At 35.7% G+C, this 24,819-nt stretch overlaps 1 protein-coding gene across 4 annotated transcripts in view; it reads right to left on the reverse strand.

Moving 5' to 3' along the window:
• The window catches only part of AGK (acylglycerol kinase), a 150,620-nt gene that overhangs the window by 38,839 nt on the left and 86,962 nt on the right, over nucleotides 1-24,819 (reverse strand). For all 4 annotated transcript variants that reach the window (XM_012447482.3, XM_064372837.1, XM_012447481.3 and 1 more), the window contains exons 6-9: nucleotides 14,561-14,653; nucleotides 12,055-12,087; nucleotides 10,670-10,764; nucleotides 1,144-1,213 (exon numbers count right to left, since the gene is read on the reverse strand). In XM_012447482.3, coding sequence (XP_012302905.2) covers nucleotides 1,144-1,213; nucleotides 10,670-10,764; nucleotides 12,055-12,087; nucleotides 14,561-14,653 — 291 coding nt within the window. The remainder of the gene's footprint in view (nucleotides 1-1,143; nucleotides 1,214-10,669; nucleotides 10,765-12,054; nucleotides 12,088-14,560; nucleotides 14,654-24,819) is intronic.

The following is a 24,819-nucleotide window of genomic DNA, read 5'->3' on the forward strand; positions in this document are numbered from 1 at the left end:
AGATAAGAGACATTTAAATATAAGCACAGCAAGAATTTCCAGTTAAATCTCTGATACTCTGGGATGCATTACTTCTAACACATATACAAGAAAGAATAAATCACTCAGTTATTAAGAGATGTATCATGCTGCACCTCCTTTGGTGATAACAGCATTTTAAATAATATTTTATATTATTTAAATCTGTATAGTACCTTTCCTAGGCTGAAATTTCAGCATAGCCATCCTATTTTGTGAAAACAAGTTAGCTTTATTATATGCTAAAAGATCAACTGCAATTTAAATCACTTTCATCATGACCAATGATGTCGTGGTGAAAAGTCCAGACATCAGTGCATGAAGAAGAAAGGAAAATAAAATTCACGGGGCCCCACGACAATTACAACAGTAACATCAAAGATCACTGATCACAGATCACCATAACAATATAGTAATGATAAAAAAGTTTGAGATATTGTGAGGATTACCAAAATGTGGCACAGAGTCATGAAGTGAGCACATGCCATTGGAAAAATGACACTGGTAGACTTGCTTGGGGCACGGTTGCCACAAATGTTCAATTTGTAAAACGCACAATATCTGTGAAATGCAATAAATCAAAGTATAACAAAACAAGGTATGTCTGTATAACAAAGAGGTCAAAGATAAGGTCTAAAACCCATCAATCAAAAAGTAGTTAAAATTAGCCAGTTGTGGTGGTGGCGGCCATCTGTAATTTCAGCTACTTGGGAGGCTGAGGCAGAAGAATCGCTTAAACCCAGGAGGCAGAGGCCGCAGTGAACTGAGATCATGCCACTGCACTCCAGCCTGGGTGACAGACAGTGACCCCTTCTCAAAAAAAGAAAAAAAAAAAGTAGTTAGGTATACTTAACACTACTGAACTGTACACTTAAAAATGACTATACTGGTAAATATTATGTTTTTAGCCACATTTTTAAAATAGGAGCAAAAGCATATTAATTAGCAATAACTAGAATTAACGGGTAAAATTATTTTCTCTGGGGAGTAATACTTGGGGTAGGAATGGAGGAGCAACTATTTTTTTTCATTATAACCTCACTTGAACTGCTACATTTGATTTTCTTTAACATGTAAGTGTGTATTACTTTCACAATTTTTTCAATATGTAAAGAAAAGATTTACCTTGATCTGTAAGACATCAAGTGGAACTGTCTCTCCTTTCACAATGGCAAGTGTGGCATCAGTAATATGTCTAAAAGAGAGAAGGAAATGATCACATTGTGAAAAACAGGCAACATCTCCCCTGTAATACTGCCACATGCACTCAAAGCACACACTCAAACACAATCTCTCTTTCCTGCTCAAAGTACTAGTAGCTTAGAATAGAGCAGAACAAAGTAGTATAAAGAATTACTGACACAAATACAGTGAAAGGCTCTGATAGGGACTCAAAGAGAAAGCTTTGGCTAGAAGTTCATACAAGGCACTGATCATTTATTCATTTAACATTTACTGAGTCTCTATGTTGTACCTGACTCCTATTTACCATTGGAAAATATGATACTTAAATAATAATAATTTTTTTATTCATTGTAAGAAATTCAGGCATTTGCAAAAACAATATTCTTGCTCTAGAGCCAGAAGGGTAACTAAAGGCGGGGTTTATTGTAGCTCTCTTAGCAAAATATAATCCAGAGTCTGAGACATATTTCTCTTATTTTCCAGGACTGCTAGGATGCACTTCATTTTAATTGCTGAATCTTTTTAACACAGGCTGTTCTTATCTACATTCTGATAGTTATTTGAAGTCTATAGCTTAAAAAATATATTCATCAAAAGGCATGTACTATTGACATCTATGTAGCACATGTGAAACTATGCCAGGCTTGGAAACAGTTCTAGAGTTTGTAATTTATTAGATCCAAGGTTAGACACATATAAACATACAACAGATAGTCCAAAAGAGAAATTTTAAATCAGCAAGTGGCTACACAGTAAGACATGCTGTCTCTCAGAGCGGAGAAAACGAGCGCACCCACACCACGTGCTTCCTTGCCCAGTGTGCCCACCCCTCCTGGGAACAGGCTGCAGTCTCTGTGCATGGCTGGCTAGTCTCTTCCTTCAGATCTGAGGTGAACTATCACCACCTCAGAGACCTATCCCAGCCAGCCTAGAGGTATGTCCTTCCCTAAGCTCTATCACTGAACTGCACTCATAACTCTCCAGAGTAGATAGATCGCAATTCATGATACGTATTTCTTTCTTTACTTTACCATCTGTCTTCTCTGGAGATCAAAAGTTCTACAAGGTTAGTGATAATCTGCACCCATTTATTGACCAATATAAAACCTACACCTAGCACAGTACATGGCACATAATAAGCATTTAATATTCACTGAATGCATTATTTTATTCTATAAAATTTCCAGCATATAAAAAAGTATAGATGATTATACCATGAACCCATACATTCCTCATCCAGCCCTCAGCAATTACCAACTCATGGCAAATCTTATTTCCTTCTATATCCCCCACTCATTGCCCCTACTCTGTATCAATTAAAGCAACCCTAGATATCTTCACACTTTGTCCATAAATTATTCATTATGTACTCCAAAAGACAAAAACTCTTTTTTAACAAAAGTGAAATGTCATTTTCATACCTAAAACATTAAACAATTCGTTTATATCAAAATATACTTCCTCAATGTTCAAATTTCCCCAATTAACTCATACGTATTTTAGTTTCTTTGTTCAAATCAGGATCCAAATAAGATGTATTAATTGCAACTGGCTTATAGGTTTCAGGTCTCTTTCAATTTATAGATTCCCTTTCCTCTTCTCTTCCATACTTGGGAAACAGGTTGTTTATATTACTGAGTTTCTAAGGTTTGGATTTTACTGATTGTATCCCTGTGGTATTAACATGTACCTCCATTCCTTGGACTTTCTGAAAATCTTATCTAGAATAGAGAATCTGTAACGTATTCAGCCTTAAGCTTTTGGCAAAAATACTCCACATGGTGGTATGTACTTCCACCACAAGGTACTTGATATCTGCTTGTCTCTCCTTTTGTGATGGTGGAAATGATCAATAATCACTGTCTACATGGATTAATTAATAGACTTGCAAACTGGTAATTTTTAAATTCTATTATTCCTTCCAGTTTATTATCTGGTCTGCAAAGAGAAACTTTCTCTCATTCATAATTTGGATACACTGAAATATAGGTCATATAAGAAAGTCAGAATACTTGATTTTTAAACTTTTTAAAAATCAGTTTTCAAAATAACACATTGATTTCCTAGTATCCTCCAAAAGTGATCAGTTTTTCATTTTTATTTACCTAGTATCACTATGACCTCATTCAGTGATTTAAAAATATTTGATATATCTTAATACATTACAGTTATTTGCCTTATTGATATTCAAATTGTCCCAAATCAATGCATTTTAATGGTGGGATACAAGGGTCAATATACAATTAGAAGGAACAATGAGAAAGAATAACCACAGAAGGTCCATATCAATGTTATTCAAACTAAGGAGAAACTAACAGCCCTTCCTTAATGCTTACTTAAGCAAGTAGAATTATCTAAGTTTGAAATCACTTTTTAAAACTTTTTTTGACTTCATTTTCTTAGAGCAGTCTTAGGTTCATAGCAAAATTGAGGAAGGTACAGAGATTTCCTATTTACCCCTACCCCACATATGCACAGCCTTCTCCAGTATCAACATCCCCACCAGCATGGTATATTTGTTACAACTGATGAACCTACATTCACACATCATTATCACCCAAAGTCCACAGTTTGTAACACAGGAACAGAAAACCAAATGCCACATGTTCTCACTCATAAGTGGAGCTGAACAATGAGAACGCACGGACACAGGGTGGGGAAGAACACACACCAGGGCCTGTTTGCGGGGTGAGTCGGGGGGATGGAGAGCATTGGGACAAATAGCTAATGCATGTAGGGCTTAATACCAAGGTGATGGGTTGATAGGTCCAGCAAACCACCCTGGCACAGGTTTACCTATGTAACAAACCTGTGTGTTCTGCAAATGTATCCCAGAACTTAAATTTAAAAAGTCCACAGTTTGCACTAGGGTTCCGGATAAATGTATAATGATATGTATACACCATTAGAATATCACACAGAGCATTTCTACTGCCTTAAAAATCCTCTGTGCTCCAGCTTTTCATACCCTAACCTTAACCCCTGGCAACCACTAATCTTTTTATTTTCTCTATAGTTTTGCCTTTTCCAAATGTCATACAGTTAAAATCATCCAGTATAGAGCTTTTCAGACTGACTTATTTCACTTAATAACATGCATTTTGAGGTATTCTCATATTATTTCATGGCTTGATACCTTAATTCTTTTTATTGCTGGATATATTCCATTGTCTGAATGTACCACACTTTATCAATCCATTCAACTACAGATTAGTTTTTCTTGTGTGAGTTTTGGCAAATTGTGTCTTTCGAGGAATTGGTCCGTTTCATCTAGGTTATCAGATTTGTGGGTATGAAGTTGTTCACACTATTCCTTTATTACCTTTTTAGTGTCCATAGTATTGAAATTGATAGCCTCTGTAGTGATGTCCTCTCTTTCATTTCTAGTATTAGTAATTTGTATCCTTTTTTCTTAGCCTGACTAGAAGCTTATTAATTATATTGATCTTTTCAAAGAACCAGCTTTTGGTTTGATTTCTTTTATTGATTTCCTGTTTTCAATTTCATTGATTTCTGCTCTAATTTGTATTATACTCAGCCCTCCACATCTGTAAGTTCTGCATTCATGGATTCAACCAACTGGATTAAAATTATTTTTTTAAACATTGCATTGTAGACTAGACTTTTTCTTGTTGTTATTCCCTAAACAATACAGTACAACAATTATTCACCTAATAATAGGTATTATAAGTAATTTAGAGGTGATTAAAGTATATGGGAAGATGTGCATAGGTCACAGGCAAATGTTACTTCATTTTATATTGGAAACTTGAACATCTGTGGATTTTGGTCTCTGTGGAAGGTCCTGGGACCATACCCTTTTTCTCTTTGCTTTTTGCTTTTCAAACTTTCTATTGAGGTATCATTCAGCTCAAAGATCCTTTCCTTAGCTATGTCCAGTCTACTAGTAAGCCTATCAAAGGCATTCTTCATTTCTGTTAGTATCTTTGGTTCTTTCTTAGGACTTCCATTTCTCTGCTTACAGTGCCCATCTGTTCTTGCATGCTGTCTACTTTATCCATTAGACTCTTTAGTGTATTAATCATCATTTTAATTCCCAGTCAGCTAATTCAAACATCCTTACCACATCCGCCTCTGAGGCTTGCTTTGTGTCTTTGAGTCATATTTTTTGCCTTTTAGTATGCCTTGTAATTGGTAGTCTGAAATGACATACCAGGTAAAAAGAACTGCTGTAAATAGGCCTTTAGTAATGTAGGGTTAATGTGTGAAGGGAGGGGAAGCAATGATTAGGTCTTAGGTTTTAATGAGCCTACATCTCTGGACTTTGAACTTCACAAGCATTTCTCAGTTTTTTTTCTGTTCCCTTAGGTGGGACAGAATGGCTAGAGTGGGCTGGAATTGGCTTTTTCCCTTCTCCCACATGAAAGGCTAGAGCTGACTACAATTAAGTATTTCCCTTCCCCAGGCAGTTGACCCTTGAGAATACTCCAACAGGTTAGGCTCTGGTTAACTTGTTTCTCCTGAGGACAGGCCTTGTTAAGAAGAACAGAATACTGTTGGCATATTTCAAAATGGTTCCTTTCCCCTACCAGTGCCAAAAGCATAAGGGATTTTTCTCTGATACTGTGAGCTCTGGAGGTATATCTCATGATACTGTGGGGGGCTCCTTATGACTGTATCCCAGTAGACTGGGACTCCTCTCAGAGCTAATCACACCGAGCTTCAGCAATTTACCAATTATAGCTCAGATTTTCCTACCCTGGCACTGGTTTCCAGTGTGTGTCTCGTTAAGTCAAAACCCCCTGTATTCCTCTCTCCAATCTTGTGGGCAGCAGTTTGCCCTATGTTCTCCCTTCTCCTTCAGATACAAGAAGAGATGTTGAGTTTTCAGGCTGTTCAACCTTTTATTGTCAGGACAGAGTGGAAACTTCCAAGCTCCTTACATGTGGAACCGGAAACTGGAAGTGTAACTTCTTTCTTTAAAGTTAGATTAATTGAGGTATGATATATACACAGTAAAATTCATACTTTTAGGTACAGTGTTTTACACATTTTGACAAATGCTGCAGTCATATAACTACCACCATGACAGATATATATAACATTTTCAACATCCCAAAAAGGTCCTTCACAACCTTCTACAGCCAATTCACTCCCTGCACCTTCAGCTCGACAACTACTACGTTTTCTGTGTCCACAGTTTTGCCGTTCCCAGGATGTCATAAAACAGAATTGAAAAGTGTGGAGCCTTTCCAGTTCAGCTTTTTTCTCTTAGCATGAGCTTGAGGTTCATTTACACTACTGGCTGTATCAATAGACTATCAATATTCCATTGTATGGATGTACTGTAATTTGTTTATCCATTCATCAGTTGATGGACATTGGCATTGCTCCCAGTTTTTGGCAGTTAGGAATAAAGTTACTATAAATATTCTTGTATAGGTTTTTGTATGGACATATGTCCTCATTTCTTTTGGAAAAAATACCTATAAGTGTGATTGCTGCTCATATGGTAAGTATATGTTTAATTTTATAAGAAACTGTCAAACCATTTTCTAAAGTGACTACCATTTTGTATTTGCATCAGTGATACCTGAGAGTTTCAGTTGCTGCACATATTTCTCAGGTTTTTGTTTGCTTTTTTTTTTCTTGTTTATGCTATCCTAATAGACGTGTAGTGGCATCTCATGGTAGATTTAATTTGCATTTCCCTAATGTCTAAAGATTTTCTTCTAGAAGCTTTACACTTTTATGTTTTATATATAGGTTTACAATCCATTTTGTGCTAATTTTTATATATAGTGTGAGGTATAGGTTGAAGTTTAATTTTTGTATATGTTCAATTTTTCCAATACTATTTGTTGAAAAAACTGTCTTTTCTATTACACATTGAATGGCTTTGGTGCCCTTGTTGAAAAATCGATTGTCCATATGTGTGTGGGTCTAATTCTGGATTCTTTCTTCTACTGATTTATGTCTCTTGTTTTGCCAGCACCACATTGTTTTGATCTCGGTAGCTTTAGGATAAGTTTTGGAATTGGATAGAGTAAATCCTTAAACTTTGTTCTTTTTCAAAATTATTTTGTTTATTCTACTTCCTTTATTTTTCTATATAAATTTTAGATTCAATCTGTCAATTTCTACAAAAAGCCTTATGAAATATTGATTGGGATTGTATTGGATTTATATATCAGTTTGGAGAGAATGACATCTCAGTACTGAGCTTTGCAATCCATGAACACAGAAGTATCTACTTAGGTCTTCTGGATTTCTCTCTTCCGTGATTTGTAGTTTCCATCATATAAATCTTACACATATTTTGTTAAATTTATCCGTTAAGTATTTCATGTTTTTTGTAAAGGCATATCAGTGTTAGTTTCCTATTGCCTCTATTGTTACATAGCTATATTTTGGAAAAATAAATCTGGTAATTATGATTAATAAAGTAAAATAATTATTTTGTCTAGAGTTTAAGTACAACTACAAGTGGAAATCATTTAGAAAGTACTTTAATTTCCATTCAAAAAAGGGCAGTTCCTAATCAAATAGGGCCCCTCCTAATCTATTCTGCTATGTGCAGACCTGGTTGATACTGTGAATTTTATAGAAATTGTTGCCATCCCATGGTAACTGATTTGTATGACTATAAAACATTCTTTCCTTTTGTAAACAACAAAAAAAATTTTTCCAGGTGAAGCAGTTAGCAATAGAACAGAGGCTTATCTGTTTTGATTTATATTTGTTTTACTTATAGAATCTAGAATCAATAATTGTAGTCAATCTATTTGTTATTTACTGTTTTTCTCCCAAATGAATTTTTAATAAAATGAAGTCTTCAGTGTATCAGATACTTTACTATGCATAATTTCACTTACCTAACTGGACCTATTTTAGCTTTTTAACAATCTTCTGAAGTAAGTACTACTAGTGTGCATTTGATAAACACAGGCAAGAAAACTGAAGTTTGGAGAGATTGAACAAAATTACCAAGAGGACAGTGCCAGCATGTTACAAAATGAAATGCATGTCTCCAAAGATGTGCTATCTTAACCCGTAAGGCTGCTTTGGAGGTATCAAATGGGTATCAATGGACTCCCAAAGAAAAAGTCCACATCTAAAATCTGGGTGCTCTATAGCCCTTCCCATCAGTGTGGTCAGGACTAAATGTAAACACTTACAGGAATCAAATCCACCTAAACCAGTGTTTCTAACAAAGGTAGGTACAACTTAAGATACTTTAAAATCCCAAGATATATACATTGACTCAAATGCTTGGATTAAACTCTGGGTTCCTTATAACAAGTTGAAACTATTATACTTTCTCATGTTTCTCTATCACCTCATTTTACACCATTTTTTCTCTCCAATATAGATGCTACTTGGGAAGGAGGTAGCAGTTTAGAATATGAGTTTTAGTTTAGGAGAAAGTAAGTAGCATGCTCACAAGTTTAAGGTCATTTGATATGAATATATAAACTCTGAAAAAAGCTATCAGAAAGGATCCTAAAGCACTGTACTTACTCTGAACAGTATTTAACACATTGAGAGATTTAGTAAATGCCTTTGAGAGGCTGACCTTAAAAAAACAAATAAAAAAAATTGTTGTAACTCAGAAAGTCTTTTTACATCAAATATTTTTCCTAAATTGCTTGGCAGAAGACAGCTAAAATTGCAACCTGTAACTCATCATTCTCCTGCCAATAACTAAAAGTTCTAAATAAAGTGGCACTGTAGCATGGAACAGCACTTTTAGGATTATTTACTTGCAACATTCCAAATTGAAAATTCTTTTTTCCTCTGTAGTAACTATGGTACAACAAATCTTGACAGCAGTGCAAAAAGCAAAGCCTTGTTCTTTTTAAATAGCCTTAGGCATCTGCCATATTATGAGGCCTACAGAATTCTGAACTCAGGACAGACTTACTTGATTACCTAAGAGCCCTGGGGTATGCTTATAAATTAAGTTTTATAAATTTTTAAATTATAAATAGCAGCAGCAACAACAGTAGTTTAACTACAAGGGAAAATCAGTTCCCCCCAAACTGAAGACTCTCTCAGACCCCGGAGGTTGCCACACTCTGTGTAAATTAGCTTTTGGACAGGCAAGGGGTTCTCCAAGGATAATGGTCTACCCCTGGGTCAATGACATATGCTATTTGAAATACTGGCTAAAGCAATTCAAAAAATCTACACTGACACGAGGGGAAAACAAGCTCTCTAATGTAACCAACAACTGAACCAGAGGATTCGTTTTGGAGAAGTAAAAACTTGAGCAATTAACTGTCATTATCTACTGCCCTCCAGAAATTCTAAACTGGGAATAAAAAGTATGGCCAACTGACATGGCCTCTCCTATAATTGTGCCTCAGGATAGCTAATGAATAGCTGAATAATCCCCATTATATTAAGGTTTGAAGCATGAAAGAAGTTGGAATGAAGGTCTGATATATATCTATGTGTATGCCTAGTGTTTTGAAAAATGGACCAAGGTGCTTATTAAAAATATATAGAGAATTGTTAAAAGATATACAGTTGACTCCTGAAATTATAATAGCAAAAATAAATTCACAAAAGCCAGCCTAATGAAAGAATTCCAAAGCAGAAAAAAAAATCTAAACCAAAACAAAAAAATCACTTGAGTATTATTATTGTTAATTCTAGAAGATCATAACCAGAAAAATCATGAGAAAATTTTCATTAAATCATGCAACAAGTATTTATTTATTGACTTTCTCCAATGTGTCCCAAAGCTTACAATTAACCATCAGACAGCTGATCTCTCAGCTATCTCTCCATTTATTTGGGTCTTCTTGACAACTATTTGCTTAAAATGATGTTACTAATCACTGTCAGAGCTCAAATTCAAGATTCCTGTCTTCTTGAAAGAGCAAAGCTTTGTTTACATAATGCTTTCAAGAAAAAAAGAATAATAATAACAATTTGTTTGACTCCCAAAAACACTGTTAGATTCACAGCAATTTAATTTAGATGTCAGGGCTATACTGCTTTACCTGTCTACTTTGTCTACACTGCCTACCACCTTAGGTATTCCCAAAAGCATGTGGCTATATTTACTTGTTTTAGCTATTTTTAGTATCAAGATGATGAAGTCAAAGCTATTGATTCAGTCTTCACAAGGGACTTGCTATTTGTCATCGTGTATACTTAAAGCAAACAAATGATCAGCGCAAATCTGTCTTCATTAAACAATCTTACAATGTACAAGCACAGAAACAGTTTGGGCCAGGGATATTATATTCATGACTGACAAAAGGATATCAAGTATTCACCTCCCTACCTGACCCGGAGACTTATTCTAAGAGTCCCACAACCCAGTCAGAAAACTTCCCAGTGAACGGAAAGGTTGAACTCTGATCTAGGTCCTTCTCTTAATTATTTGAAGTTTCAGGCTATCAAAACTCAAAACAGTTATAGCATACACATAAATTTTTCATTCCCAGGCTCGCTCACCCACAAATGCTAATTCCCCACATTGACAACCTACTGGACTTTGTTTCCACTTTCGGCAAAGAGGGTATGACTCAAACTGCTGGTCTCTCCCAGTGGGATAAATCCAATGGGAATCTTACTGAAGGTAGCCTGGGGGATGGGAGGGGGAAGAAGAGGAAAGTTTTATTGTTATGATCAGAAAATCAGGCTTAATGGAGAAGCACAGGTGTGTCCACTACGACAAATAATTGACCCTGTATCTGCCTCCCCATCTCCTTTCCTACATCCCTAGACCAGTAATCAAATACAGCTAGGTAGGAAATTTCTAACAAAGCAGTCAATGAAAACAAAATGACTCAGAATTTGGAAGAAATATTTATGTACTCATTAATGACATCTGTTTGAAAGAAATTTGGTTAAGACAATGAGGGTTTTGCACATATCAGATTAATGCACTAGTACAACAGAGATAGTATTATGTTGTCACACTATTTAATAAAGTTGAAGATAAAATTCAACTAAAAACGTCTACCATTTATACAGAGACCAATGACAGGTGAAGGTGCTTTATAAACTATCTTAAGTACAAATAAGGCAAAGAGAATAAACAAGTTCAAGTAATAGATGGTACTGACATACCAGTTAACTTAATTAAATGTCACACATACAATAGATATTATAAGGTTCAAAACAATTCTGAGCACAATCTACTGTTACCAAAGGGCCTGAGAAGGATCTTCTAACTATTGTACAAAAGTACATAAAATAATGTTACAAAAACACCCATGTGCCCACAACCTAGATTTAATAAATGTTAACATTTGCCTTTTTGCTTTGTATGTTTTAAGGAATAAAATGATAGAGATAAAATGAAAGTCCCTCCTAAACCTATTCTCCTCTCTCCCTTCCCAGAGGAGACCATTATCCTGAGGCTGGTGTGATTCCTTTCCATCTACATTCTCATTCTTTTGCTACGTATCTAGGCATCCATTAACAATACATAGTATTGTTTTCTGAATTTTAAAACTTCATAAAATGCATAACATACCTGGGCAACCTGCTGTTTTTATTCAATGCTTTTGAGATTTAACCATGTAGATACTTATACACCTAGTTCGTTCATTGTAACTGTTAGATGACTCCCACTATATGAATATAGCACAATTTATTTATTAAAAAGTTCTTTGAAAAAAAGATTCCATAATAAAATTTTAAATAACCATTGTCAAGTTACTGGATGCCATCAATTACCAAACCAGAAAAGTTCCCATGGGTTAACATACATGTTCTATGACATGGGTAGCAGTATTTTCTAAAATTCAAGAAAGCACAACTTGTACCCATTTTAAAACATAGAGAAAAAAGTAAAAGAAAGAAGAGCAATAAAAAAGAACAGAAAAATAAAAGTTAAAATGCAATTGCTCTTTCTTTAAAGCTCACCTCATCTGTTCGTCGAAGAACTCCAGTAACAACCTACAAATATAATAAAACATTATTATAAACAACATGTATTTCCTTTGTAATAAAAGAACTGGATTCAATTTTCATAGACTACAAACTTATTCCTGTTTTCTTCTTAGAAGCTCTGTTAAAAGATGCATTGGATCTTAAAACATATAGTATTCTCCAACACAATCAGAGCTAAATTAGATTGTATTTTTGACCTAGGATCAACAAAACAATAAAGGCTAAGATAAAATAATTATTTAAAACTCCAAGTTGTATTAGTAAAAACATGTTTTAAGTTCTATAAATGTGATATATACATCAATTATACAAAAAACCCTAGTTTACTACTATAAAGTTCACATACAGGAAAAAAGCACTTTGCTACAGACAGTATGCACTCAATCGTTCTTATTGACAAATATCAAGAAGGATAGTATTCTCGTAAAAACTGAAAAATACCTAAAGGAAAAAAAAATTCTCCTAATTTCATCATAACCAATTATTAATCACTTGTTTATTTTTGCTATATTTCCCTCCAATCCTTTTCCTCATTAGTGCATATTTTTATATGACTGTGATTATACCAAATAGACAGTTTCTTTAAAAACATTTTGTACAGTAAACCTGACCCAGGTCTTCTCCCTTCATCTTCTCCTGCCTCACTGAATTTCAGGAATAAATGGGGCTGTTGAGAGGTCTACTTCATTCTTTGTAGGCATGCTATCAATATTTTTCACACTTCATTAAAAAGCCATAAAAACAATTACAAGATCATTAGCACAGCCTTTTTAGAAGAAGCTTAGTAAGGCTCATGTAATTACTAAGTCAAACATAGGACAGTGCTCTGTCTACTGTTAGCTTCTGATCCTTGAACACAGACAAATGGGGACAACAGGCAATCAGAAATGAGGTATGAATGTGAATTATAGTATACAGGATTGAATAACTGATCAGTGAGTGGGATCATCTGCACTGGGCTCTTTAGGGGCTTCCAATGTGTAATGAATACACCAGTCTGCTGCATGGAAAAGAAGAGTACTTGCAGGGTAACATACTTACTGTCCTTAATGGACCAAAGTAAGCATTAAGGGTATTTTTATTAATAAATCTTATTATTTAAAAGTAGTCCTAGGTTCACAGCAAAATTGAGAGGAATACAGAGATTTCCCACGTTCCCCTGGCCCCTACACGTGATGAACCTTGCCCCCATTATCAACATCCTTCACCAGAGTGGCACATTTGTTACAATTGATGGATCTACACTGACACATTATTATCATCACCCAAAGTCCATAGTTTCCATTAGGGCTCACTCTTGGTGTTGTACATTCTGTGGGTTTCCACAAATGTATAACACCATGTATTCACCCCTACAGTATCATAATGAATAGTTTCACTGCCCTACCAATCCTCTGTGCTCTGCCTATTCATCCCTTTCTTCAGTGTCTGGTAACCACTGACGTTTTCACTGCCTCCATAGTTTTGCCTTCTCCAGATATCAAATAGTTGGAATCACACAGTACGTAGTCTTTTCAGAGTATCCTCTTTTACTTAGTAACATACATTTAGGTTTCCTCCATGTCTTTTCACAGCTTGATAGCTCACTTCTTTTTAGTGCTGAATAATACCTATCGTCTGAATGTACCTCACTTTATTTATTCATTCACAACTAAAGGACATCTTGGTTGCTTCCAAGTTTTGGCAATTATGAATAACACTGCTATGTGTGCAATTGTGTGGACATAGGATTTCAACTCCTTTTGTAATTACCAAGGAGCAAGATTGCTGGACCGTATGTTAAGAGTGTGTTCAGTTTTGTAAGAAACCACCCAACTGTTCCAAAGTGGCTGTACCAAAGTGGCATTCCTACCAACAATGAGAGTTCCTGTTGTTCCACATCCTTGCAAGCATTTGATGTTGTCAGTGTTCTGAAATTTTGGCCATTCTAATAGGTGCATAGTGGTATCTCATTGAGAATATGTAATATTAAAACCAAGGCAGATGCATACATCTTAACATATATACCTCTTCCTATAAATGTAGTATAATATTATATATAATGGAAATGACATGAGAATGGATAGGTGAATCTGTATTTATTTATAAGAAACATACCTGAGACTCTGAAAAAAAAAAAAGAAATGTACCTGATGGTTGAAACTATGATTTCATTACAAACAGGGCTACTTCATAAGAGTCTTCAAATATAATAAGATTATCCCACCCACCACCATTTTATCTCCTATGATATTCAATGTTATCAAACTTAAATATGATAATACAAAAATTCTTCTATGTGCTGGGTAGAGGTTTATAAAAAGCAATGAAATGGAAGTGCATGAAAAAAATTTAGCTATACTAGCTTCAGAGAGCAACAATCCTAAAATGATGAATTAAATAATTTATTTAAATTACAATTACTTTATATCATTACTCTAGGATTTAATTTCCATTTTTCTCATCTTCAAAATAGCTTCAAAGAGAAAAACAGTCATACCTCCTGCAGTGTCCCATCTCCTCCTGCAACAATGATCACATCTGTGTTTTCCATCAGTTCCAGGAGTTTCTTGGCTTGTCCCTCATAATCTGTCTGAAATACCAAGGAAGCCTTTGGTAAGTTTATCTGCCTAGTGCCACAAGGTTAAAGGTTTAAAAATGTGGGACATCGTTAAAGTTTTACATTGACTCTCTTAGTAAATTTCACATAATTGATAGACACAAAAAAATAGCTATCAAAGCAATTATGTACACTTGTTACAGTTTTATACTTTTAGAGCCAGAGGGACCTCAGAAACTATCTAGTCAGCTCCTTACTTTAAAAATAAAACTCAAACCCAATAATTTGCCTGTTACACAGCTAGCTAGTCAAAGGCCTCATTTCCAGTCCAGTGCAGATTCTATTACATCCTTTACAGGAAGTCAAGTGTACATGCAAATAGGGAGAAGCAGATGTAATGACAAGAGCACAGATGTCAGAGTCCAAGAGACCTAGATTAAATCTCAACTCTGCTACTTTTTAGCTGAGTGACCTTAAGCTCTATGGATCTTAATTTCCTCATCACTGAAATGATGTGTGTTGAGGGAGGGAATAATGATAGCTTCTCTGTAAAACAGCTGTAAAGCAGTTGGTAAGGTAACTAACTGTTCATAACTGGTATTGCACTAAATAAAAGGAGGTTATTATTGTTTTGTTATGACCATACACAAAGAAATACAGGTATGATTCGAAGCAGTCACAGAACGATGCCTAAGCCTTACCATTTTTATTGACACCATTTGATCTCAGAAACATACAGACTTAAATGAACCATTTAAGCCACCAACAATATGTAAAACCAAACACTAAACTTCAATAGACATAATGCAACTAATACTAAAATAGAAAACACTCCCTCCAACTGATATCACACTAGACATAATAATAGACAAAAATTAAATGTCTGGATTTCAGATGGGGTAAAGCCCTGTGGCATAGTAAAAAATATATATCTGGGCTGGGTGCGGTGGCCCACACCTGTAATCCCAGCACTTTGGGAGGCCAAGGCGAGCAGATCAAGAGGTTAAGAGTTCGAGACCAGCCTGGCCAACATGGTGAAACCCCATCTCTACTAAAAATACAAAAATTAGCCAGGCGTGGTGGTGCATGCCTGTAATCCTAGCTACTCAGGAGGCTAAAGCCAGAGAATCACTTGAACTTGGGAGGTGGAGGTTGCAGTGACCTCAGATCACACCACTGCACTCCAGTCTGGGCGACAAAGCGAGACTCTGTCTCAGGAAAAACAAAAAAATAGACAGGTAGATAAATAGATAGATAGATATAGTCTTTGTCCTTGGTTCCTGGCACAGAGCTAAAATCCCTGGAATTTCCTGAGTGATAAAAATGTCTTTCGTTATTCATGGCAAGCCCCTCTCAATCTTAACAGAGTTTGTGCTGATAGGTGACTGGTGGGCCCCTGGATAGCTTCAAGATGGGAGCTGGACATCAGAAGGGCCAGCAAGGTGATTAGAGGGTTGGAACTTTTAGCCCTACCCTTAACCTCCAGGGAAGAGAGAGGGGCCTGAGATTGAGATTACTCACCAATGGCCAATAATTTAATCAATCCTGCCTGCTTAAGGGAACCTTCCTAAGCAAGGGAGTGTGGGAGCTTCCAGGTTGGAAGCAAATACCTCAACACTGAAGTGTTGAGAGGAGGCACACCTACAGAGGAAGGGCATGGAAGCTCTGTGCCAATCCCTCTGCTCCCATACCTTGCCCTATGTATCTTTCCATTTGCTACTCCTGAGTAGTATCCTTTACAATATACTGGTAAACATAAGTGCTTTCCTGAGTTTGGTTATTGAACCTGAGGAGGGAGTTGGGGAACCTTTGATTTGTAGCTGGCAGGTCAGAAGAACCGGTGACCATTTCCCCAGGATATGAGACTGGTGTCTGAAGTGTAGACAGTCTTGTGAAACTGAGCCCTTAACCCATGGAGTCTGCACTAACTCCAGGTGTTGGAGTTGAGTTGAGCTGAGTTGAATTGAATTGACCAGAATTGAATTGTTGGACATCCAGCTACTGTGAGAAAAGACTCCAGCACCTGAGCCAATAAGTCCTACATGACATTAATTTACAGTTAACACAGAGGAAAAAAGGAAGCCTCCCTAAAATACTACCATCTAATTTTATGACGAATAGTTCCACTTTTATTCTAAAATTATTGGGCTTTATAGTTATATATTTGCAAATATTTGACTTAAAAAAAAATGTATATAGGTCAATCTGATTAAAAGGATGGTTTGTGAACACCCAGAAATAGGTGGTCATTAGGAATCAGGCTGCGTTCTCACTAAGGCCAAGTGATTTCATACTGTCCTCATTTCCTTCTTTGACAGATCAGCTACATCAGTAGATCTTGGAAATTAGACAGACATAGTATATCTGGTTTTTAGCAAGACTCCTGGCAAGTCACTTGATGATCTCCCTGTGGACAGGTGAAGAAATGTGGAAACAACATGCTAGAATACAAGTAAATGGAAGAGCTACCAATTCAATATCTATATCCAAAATGTGATGCTCATTGGAATGATGTCAGATTGCTGGAAGATTCCTAGGACATTTCATTAAGGCTCCCCCTTCAGCCCTTTCTTAGGCAATACTTTATCAACAATGGAAGTGAAAGGTAATTTACTAGATATACAAATGATACAAAGCTGACATTCGCCCCTCCTTATTTCTCTAATCTCATCCTCTCTTACTCTTACCCTTTGCTCATTTCACTCCAATCGTGATGGCCTCTTCATCATGCTTTAAATATGTCAAGTACACACATGCCTCGGGGCCTTTGGACATGCAGTATCACAGCTCGTGATACTGTGATACTCCTTCCTCAAGCATCTCCATGACTAATTCATTTCCTTTGGGTGTCTGTTTGAAGTTCATCTTGTCAGACTTGCCTTCCTTAACCATCTGCACTAAAAGCCTTTGTCTCTTTACCTTGCTTAATCTTTCTTCTTAGCACTCATCACCATCTGACAAATTATATGTTTATTTGTATATTTGTTTCTCACCTGCATTCTTGCTTTCAAGCCTTGAAATGTACATCTTTAAGGACAGATGGGGAGTTTATTTTGTTCAGACTATATCCCCAATACCTAGAATAAGGCTTAGCTCATAGTGGGAACTAAATAAATATTTGCAAAAACAAATTAATAAATGTAAATAGGTACATGAATAAAAGAATCGAAGTTTTAAGAGATCTTGACAGATCTGACAGACAGTAATTTAAAATATTAATAGAGATCATAATATATGAGGCTCTGATCTTAGGAAAAAAATCCCAAATGCACTAAAAAAGCAAGGATAAAAATAGTGACCTAACAATTACCCACCTCCCAGAAAAAGAATCTAGACACTAACCTTTCACCTTTCACAAAAACTAACTCAAAATGGATCACAGGCCTAAAGGTAAAATGGAAAACTATAAAATGTCTAGAAGATAACATAGGAGAGAATTTAAGTGATCTTGGGTTTGGTGATTGAGTTTTTAGATACATCACCAAAAGCATGATGCATGAAAGAAAAAAAAATTGATAAAATGAAATTCAGTAAAATTTAAAACTTCTGCTATATAAAAAAACACTATTATAAGAATCAAAAGACAAGCCACAGCCTGAGAGAGAATATATGCAAAATGCATAGCAAACAACTTGCATCTAAAATATACAAATAACTCTTCGAACTCAACAAAAAGAAATCAGCCCAATTAAAAGGGCAAAGATCTGAACAGACACCTCATCAAAGATCTACAGATGGATAATAAGCATATGGAAATATACTCAACATTATATGTCATTAGAGAATTGCAAATTAAAACAATGAGATATCATTATACATTTATTTCAATGGCTAAAATCCAAAACACTAACAATGACAAAGACTGACAAGGATATGGAACAGGAACTCTAGTTCACTGGTGGTAATAATACAAAATGGTACAGCCACTTTCTGTAGCAGTTTCTTACAAAACCATAGTCTTACCATATTATCCAGCAATAGCACTCCTAGGCATTTACCCAAATGAGTGGAAACCTTATTATGTCTACCCAAGAACCTGCACATTAATGTTTGTAGCAACTTTATTCATAGCTGCTAAAACTGGAAGCAACCAAGACGTATTTCAGTAGGTGAATGAATAAACTGCAGTACATTCAGACAATAGACTATTATTTAGCAAAGAAATGAGCTAACAAGCCATGAAAACATAATGGAGAAACCTAAACTGCATATTGCTAAGTAAAATAAGCCAATCTGAAAAGGCTACCTACTGTATGATTCCAACTATGTGACATTTAAAAAATAGCAAAAGTATGGTGACAGTAAAAACATCAGCCCTGGAGGGAAGGATGAATAGGTAGAGCAGAAGAGCAGCGAGGATTTTTAGGGCAGTGAAATTTATCTGTCTGATAATATAACGGTGAACACAATGCATTATGCATTTGTCAAAACCCATAGAACTGTGCAACACAAAGAGCAAATGCAAATGAAAACTATGGACTTGAGTTAACAATAATGCATCAATAACGGTTCATCAATTGTAGGAAAGGTACCACACTAATATGAGGTGTTAATAATATGGGAAATTGTGGGCAGGGGAGAGAAGGAATATAGGTACTCTGTGATTTCTACTGCATTCTTCCTTCAACCTAAAACTGCTCTAAAAAATAAAGTCCACTTTTTTATAAAGTGGCCTGATGGTACACAGCAAACAAGATAATGAGTTCAATATGACTCAAAACCACGATACATCGACAATAACAAAAGAGTCTGAGCTTGAGCTGTTTGAAAGAATGGTGATCTTGCTTTACTCTTCCTTAGACAGCGCATACCTCATTTCTGGGCACTACTGGAGAATATTTAAGGGAACAATCAGGAAGGTGATAGATTTGAAACCATTACCCGCGTGAAGAAACTGGAAATGTTTAAACCACAGAAGGCTCAAGGGAGGGTCAGGATAACATTTTGCAGAAGACTATTTTGCAGAAGAAAGATTAAGCTTGTTTCACATGAACCCATGGGACAGAACCAAGCCTGAAGTCAATGATTCTCAATCCAACTACACATTATAATCACCTGGGAATGAAGAAACAAACAAATGAACAAGTGAATGAATGAATGAAATTATTTTGTAAATACACATAGACTCCACTCCACATTAGTTATATCTAGGGAGTGAGACCTGGGTATAAGTTATATTTTTAAATATTTCCAGGTAATTAGATATTCAGCCAGAGTTGAAAACCACTGACCTATGTGTAAAAACTCTTGGGAAACAGATTTCTTTTCAAAATTAGGAAGAATATTCGAATAGTGCTATCCTAAGGTGAAATAGGGTGTCTTGGAGGTTTCATGTCAAATGGGAGGCAAAGCCCAAGGTAGAAAGCACATGTCTTAGAGTTGACAGACCTGGGTTTAAATGAGCTCTGTCACTACTAATTGTATAACGCAGCAGTTTCCTAGATGTTTGTATCCTCAATTTCCTCATTCATAAAATAAAGATAACACTCAATTTCATTGGGCTATATGTGATTTAAATAAAACCAGCTATGTGAATTGCTACAATTTCATTTCTAACAGAATGGTAGACTAGGTACCCTGCCACTGAAATTTTTTTTTTTTAATGAGAGAAAGAAAGAAAGAGAAAGAAAAAGGGGGAGAGAGAACAGGAGTCTTGCTCTATTGCCTGGGCTGGAATGCAATATAAAAATAGGTATTAAAAACCTCTTTTATGCCGATAATCGTGCTTAACAACAGAGACAGGAAGGAATAAGGGAAGAAAATAACAAACAAACAGCCAACCAATATTTCATTTAAGTTTGTGAAATGCTATGCAAATACTGAAGAGTGATTTACTTCCAATTATGTAGTCACTTTCAAAATAGGTGTAATATGATACTGAGAAAAATGTATGTTCTGTAGACCTGGGGTGAAGAATTCTATAAATATTCACTAAGTTTACTTATTCCAGGTCTAAGTTCAAATCATAGATGTCCCTATTAATTTTCTATGCTGTTGATCCGTCGAATATTAACAATGTGGTGTCAAAATCTCCCGCTATTATTGTGCGGGAGTCCAGGTCTCTTTATAAGTCATTAAGAATTTGTCTTATGTATCTGGGTGCTCCTGTACTGGGTCCATATATATTTATAATCATTAACTCCTATTGTTGCATTGATCCTTTTACCATTATGTAATGTCCTCTTTTGTTTCTTTTAGTCTTTGTTACTATTAAAGTCTATTTGTGAGAGATGAAAGTTACAACTCCTATTTTTTTTTTTTTTTTTTTTTGCTCTCCATTTAATTGGTGAATCTTCCTCCATCCCTTTGTTTTGAGTCTTTGTATGTCATTGCTTGTGAAATAGATCTGGATACAGTGTACCGATGGGTTTTGACTTTTTATTCAATTTACCTGTGTCTTTGATTGGGGCATTTAATCCATTTAAATTTAGAATATTGATATTTGTGAGTTCAATATTGTCATTTAATGCTAGTTGGCTATTTTGCCTATTAGTTGATGTAGATTCTTCATTATAGAGATACTCTTTACGTTTTGGTAAGTTTTTGGGATGACTGATACTGGTTGTTCCTTTCTGTTTGTAATGCTTCTTTCAGAAGCTCTTGTAAAGCAAGCCTGGTGGTGATGAAATCTCTGAGTGCTTGCTTTTTCGTGAAAAATTTTCTTTTTCCTTCGCTTATGAAGCTTAGTTTGGGGGGTTTGAGATTCTGGGTTGAAAATTCTTTTCTTTGATGATATTGAATATTGACCCCCACTCTCTTCTAGTTTGTAGGGTTTCTGGTGAGAGGTCTGCTGTGAGTCTGATAGGCTTCCCTTTATGGGTAACATGACCTTTCTCTCTAGCTGCCCTTAGAATTTTCTCCTTTATTTTAACCCTAGTGAATCTAGCGATTATGTGTCTTGGAGTTGCTCTACTTGAGGAATATCTTTGTGGTGTTCTCTGGATTAGCTGGAATCGAGTATTGTCCTGCCATACTAGATTAGGAAAGTTTTCCTGAATAATATCCCGAAGAATATTTTCCAACTTGGATTCATTCTCTTCATGACATTCAGGTATACCTATCAATTGTAAATTAGGTCTTTTCACATAGTCCCATATTTCTTGGAGACTTTGCTCATTCCTTTTTACTCTTTCTTCTCTAATCTTGTCTTCTCGTTTCATTTCATTAAGTTGGTCTTCGACCTCTGATATCCTTTCTTCTGCTTGATCAATTCTACTGTTAAAACCTGTGCATACTTCGCGAAGTTCTTGTATTGTGTTCTTCAGTTCCATTAATTCACTTATATTCCTCTCTAAGTTGTCTATTCTCGTTAGCATTGCATCAAACCTTTTTTCAAGGTTCTTAGTTTCTTTACATTGAGTTAGAACATGTTCTTTTAGCTCACTAAAGTTCCTTATTATCCACTTTCTGAAGCCTAAATCTGTTAATGGAACACACTCGTTCTCCATCAGGCCTTGTTCTCTTGTTGATGAGGAACTGTGATCCCCTGTAGAAGGAGAGGCATTCTGATCTTGGGTATTCTCAGTCTTTTTATGCTGGTTTCTTCCCATCGTGAGTTCATCCACCTGTCGTCTTTGTAATTGCCTACTTTCAAATTAGGTCTCTGAGTGGACGTCCAACTTGTTGATTCCCAGTGCCGAAATCTGAGCAACCCATTGTGCCGGCCAAAACAGCAGCATTAAGATTTGTGGTGCTTTTCTGCCCAGGAATCTCCGGTCTGGCTTCCTTCTTGAGTCCCTTCTTCAATCAGGTAAATGGGCGACTCTGCCTTCCCGGAGCTCCAAACATCGGTCAGTCCCGTTTACTCTGCACCAAGAACTGCCACACCGGGGCCCCGGCAAAACCACCACACTGGCCACAAGAGTCGCCCTGGCGACCCGTGGGGCTCCTCCGCTGGGAATCTTCCGGTCCGTGGGTAACAAAAATTCGTCTGAAAGTGTGGCGTCCTCTCGTTCTGTGCACTTTCTCTGGGAACTACAATCCCAAGCTGCTAGTGATCAGCCATCTTGGATCTCTCTCCTGAAATTTTTTTTATATAATTTTTGTTATCAATGCAGAACCATTGAAAATTATAGCTACTGAGTAAAATAATGAAAACATCTTTGATGCATCAATAAATGAGAATAAAGTACAGAACACTAAATATAAAACTAGCACCTATACAGTAAATGTTTTGAGGGCATCTAGTGAACCAGGTAGATCTGAATGTTGGTTTTCAAAGTTTCACCAGGTTCTAGGAAAAGCAAACAAAAATCCAGGACCTGCTCAAGATTAGTGAATCTAATATAGAACCACATCCCACTATAAACCAGGATGCAAAAGACTGTATGTGAACTTTAGAGAGAATAAAAAAAAGTTGACTTACTCCTACTCCTAGATGATTCCCAGGAGTCATGATTCCTAGGTACTGCAAAGACGCTTTCATGTTCTGAAATTTGGTGCTAAATGAAGGAATAAATATCTTCCCTGAGAATCCACAACCTTATGCTAGCCCTTACATAAGTAACCCAAATGTGTGCTACCTAGGTAATCTGAAAAAAATCTCAAGCTAAAAATTTAAAAAGTTCACAGAACTTTCTTATATGTGTTATGCATCGAGAAGACACAACACCCTGTGGTACTCCTGCTAAACTACATGATCTGAATCTAATCATGACAAAACAGTAGATAAACCCAAACTGAAGGACGTTCTACCAAAAAAAAAAAAAAAAAGATTTGAACTTTTCAAAAATGTGAAGGCCATAAAAGAAAAAACACTGAGGAACTTTTTTAGATTAAAGTTGCCTAAACAAATATCCACAACTAAATACAACATGTGATCCCAGATTGGATGCAGAACAAGTGTTTTTTCTTTTGTTATAAATGACATTCATGGAACAATGAACTTAATTTGAATAAATTGTACAAATTAGATAATAGTACATCAATGTTAATTTCTTGATTTTGATAACTGTTCTGGCAGTTATATAACAGTGCCCTTGTTTTTAAGATATATTTAGAAATAAAAGAACATTATTTCTGCAACTTACTCTCAAATAAGTCAGAAAATAGGTAGATGTATATGCATTCATACATACACACACACACATACATGGAAAGAGAGAGCATGTGTGAACATGGTAAAATGTTAATACAGCAGTTGAGGAGTTTGGATGAAGTGATATGGAAATTTGTATTATTTCTGTACTTTTTTTATAAGTTTGGGATTATTTAAAAATAAAAGTGAATCAAAAAGAAAACAAACCCTGTAAAGAGTAGTGGTTTCTACTGAGGCATAAAAAGTAAACATCAGTATTTCTATTTCTATTAATTTTTTAACCTCATCCTTTCAAATGTCTATTTTCTGTATATGTAATGTACATATTAGTACTTGCATATAATTGTTAACTATCTTAAATTGGAAAAAATTATAAATACATAAGTCACAGGATATCCAAACATAGGTTAGATAGTGTAAGATGATATAAGAGAATTGTTACTTTTGCTAAGTATGAAAATGGTACTGTAGATAAATATAAAAGTATCCTTATTTGTTTAAAAATACATGTAAAAGTATTTAGGGATAAAATTAGAGGACATCTATAACTGACTTCAGGGAACCCAGCTACCATGTGAAGATACGTAGTGGAGACCACACGAGCCAGAGGACAGCCAGCATCAACTTGAAGACATGTGAGTAACGCCATCAAAGACCACCCTTCCTCAGCCATGCCACTAGGAGCCCAGGCGAGACTGCTGACCCATGGAATCATAAGCAGAAAAACAGTGAGGCAGTTTGTTCTGTAGCAATAGATAACTGGTATAGAAATAAGCCCAAATACATCAACAATTATGAGAAATGTTGGAATGAATTAAACAGTCAAGTCAAAGATGAGAAAAATGGCCTTTACAATATCTTGCTTTCATGCTTTTATCAACAATACATCTAAAATATCAGGATTCAAAAAAGATGAAAGTAAAAGTATATAAAAATTATACCAGGCAAAAACTAAAAATAAGTAAGCTAGTATAAATTATCCATTATACCAGATAAGATAGACTATCACAAAAGGCAGTATTTGTGCTAAAAATAGTCGTTCTATGACAGGGTCGAAATGTAAGAAAATTGAAATAATCTGAAACTTTAGTGCATCTAATAACATAACATAGTCTCAAAATACAGAATGCAAAAGTGGACAAATCTATGTAGTGAAATAGAC

This window comes from Aotus nancymaae, unplaced genomic scaffold (genome assembly GCF_030222135.1).
Source record: "Aotus nancymaae isolate 86718 unplaced genomic scaffold, 86718_ANA_hifiasm-v0.15.2.pri h1tg000002l, whole genome shotgun sequence".
NCBI classification, from domain to species: domain Eukaryota; kingdom Metazoa; phylum Chordata; class Mammalia; order Primates; family Aotidae; genus Aotus; species Aotus nancymaae.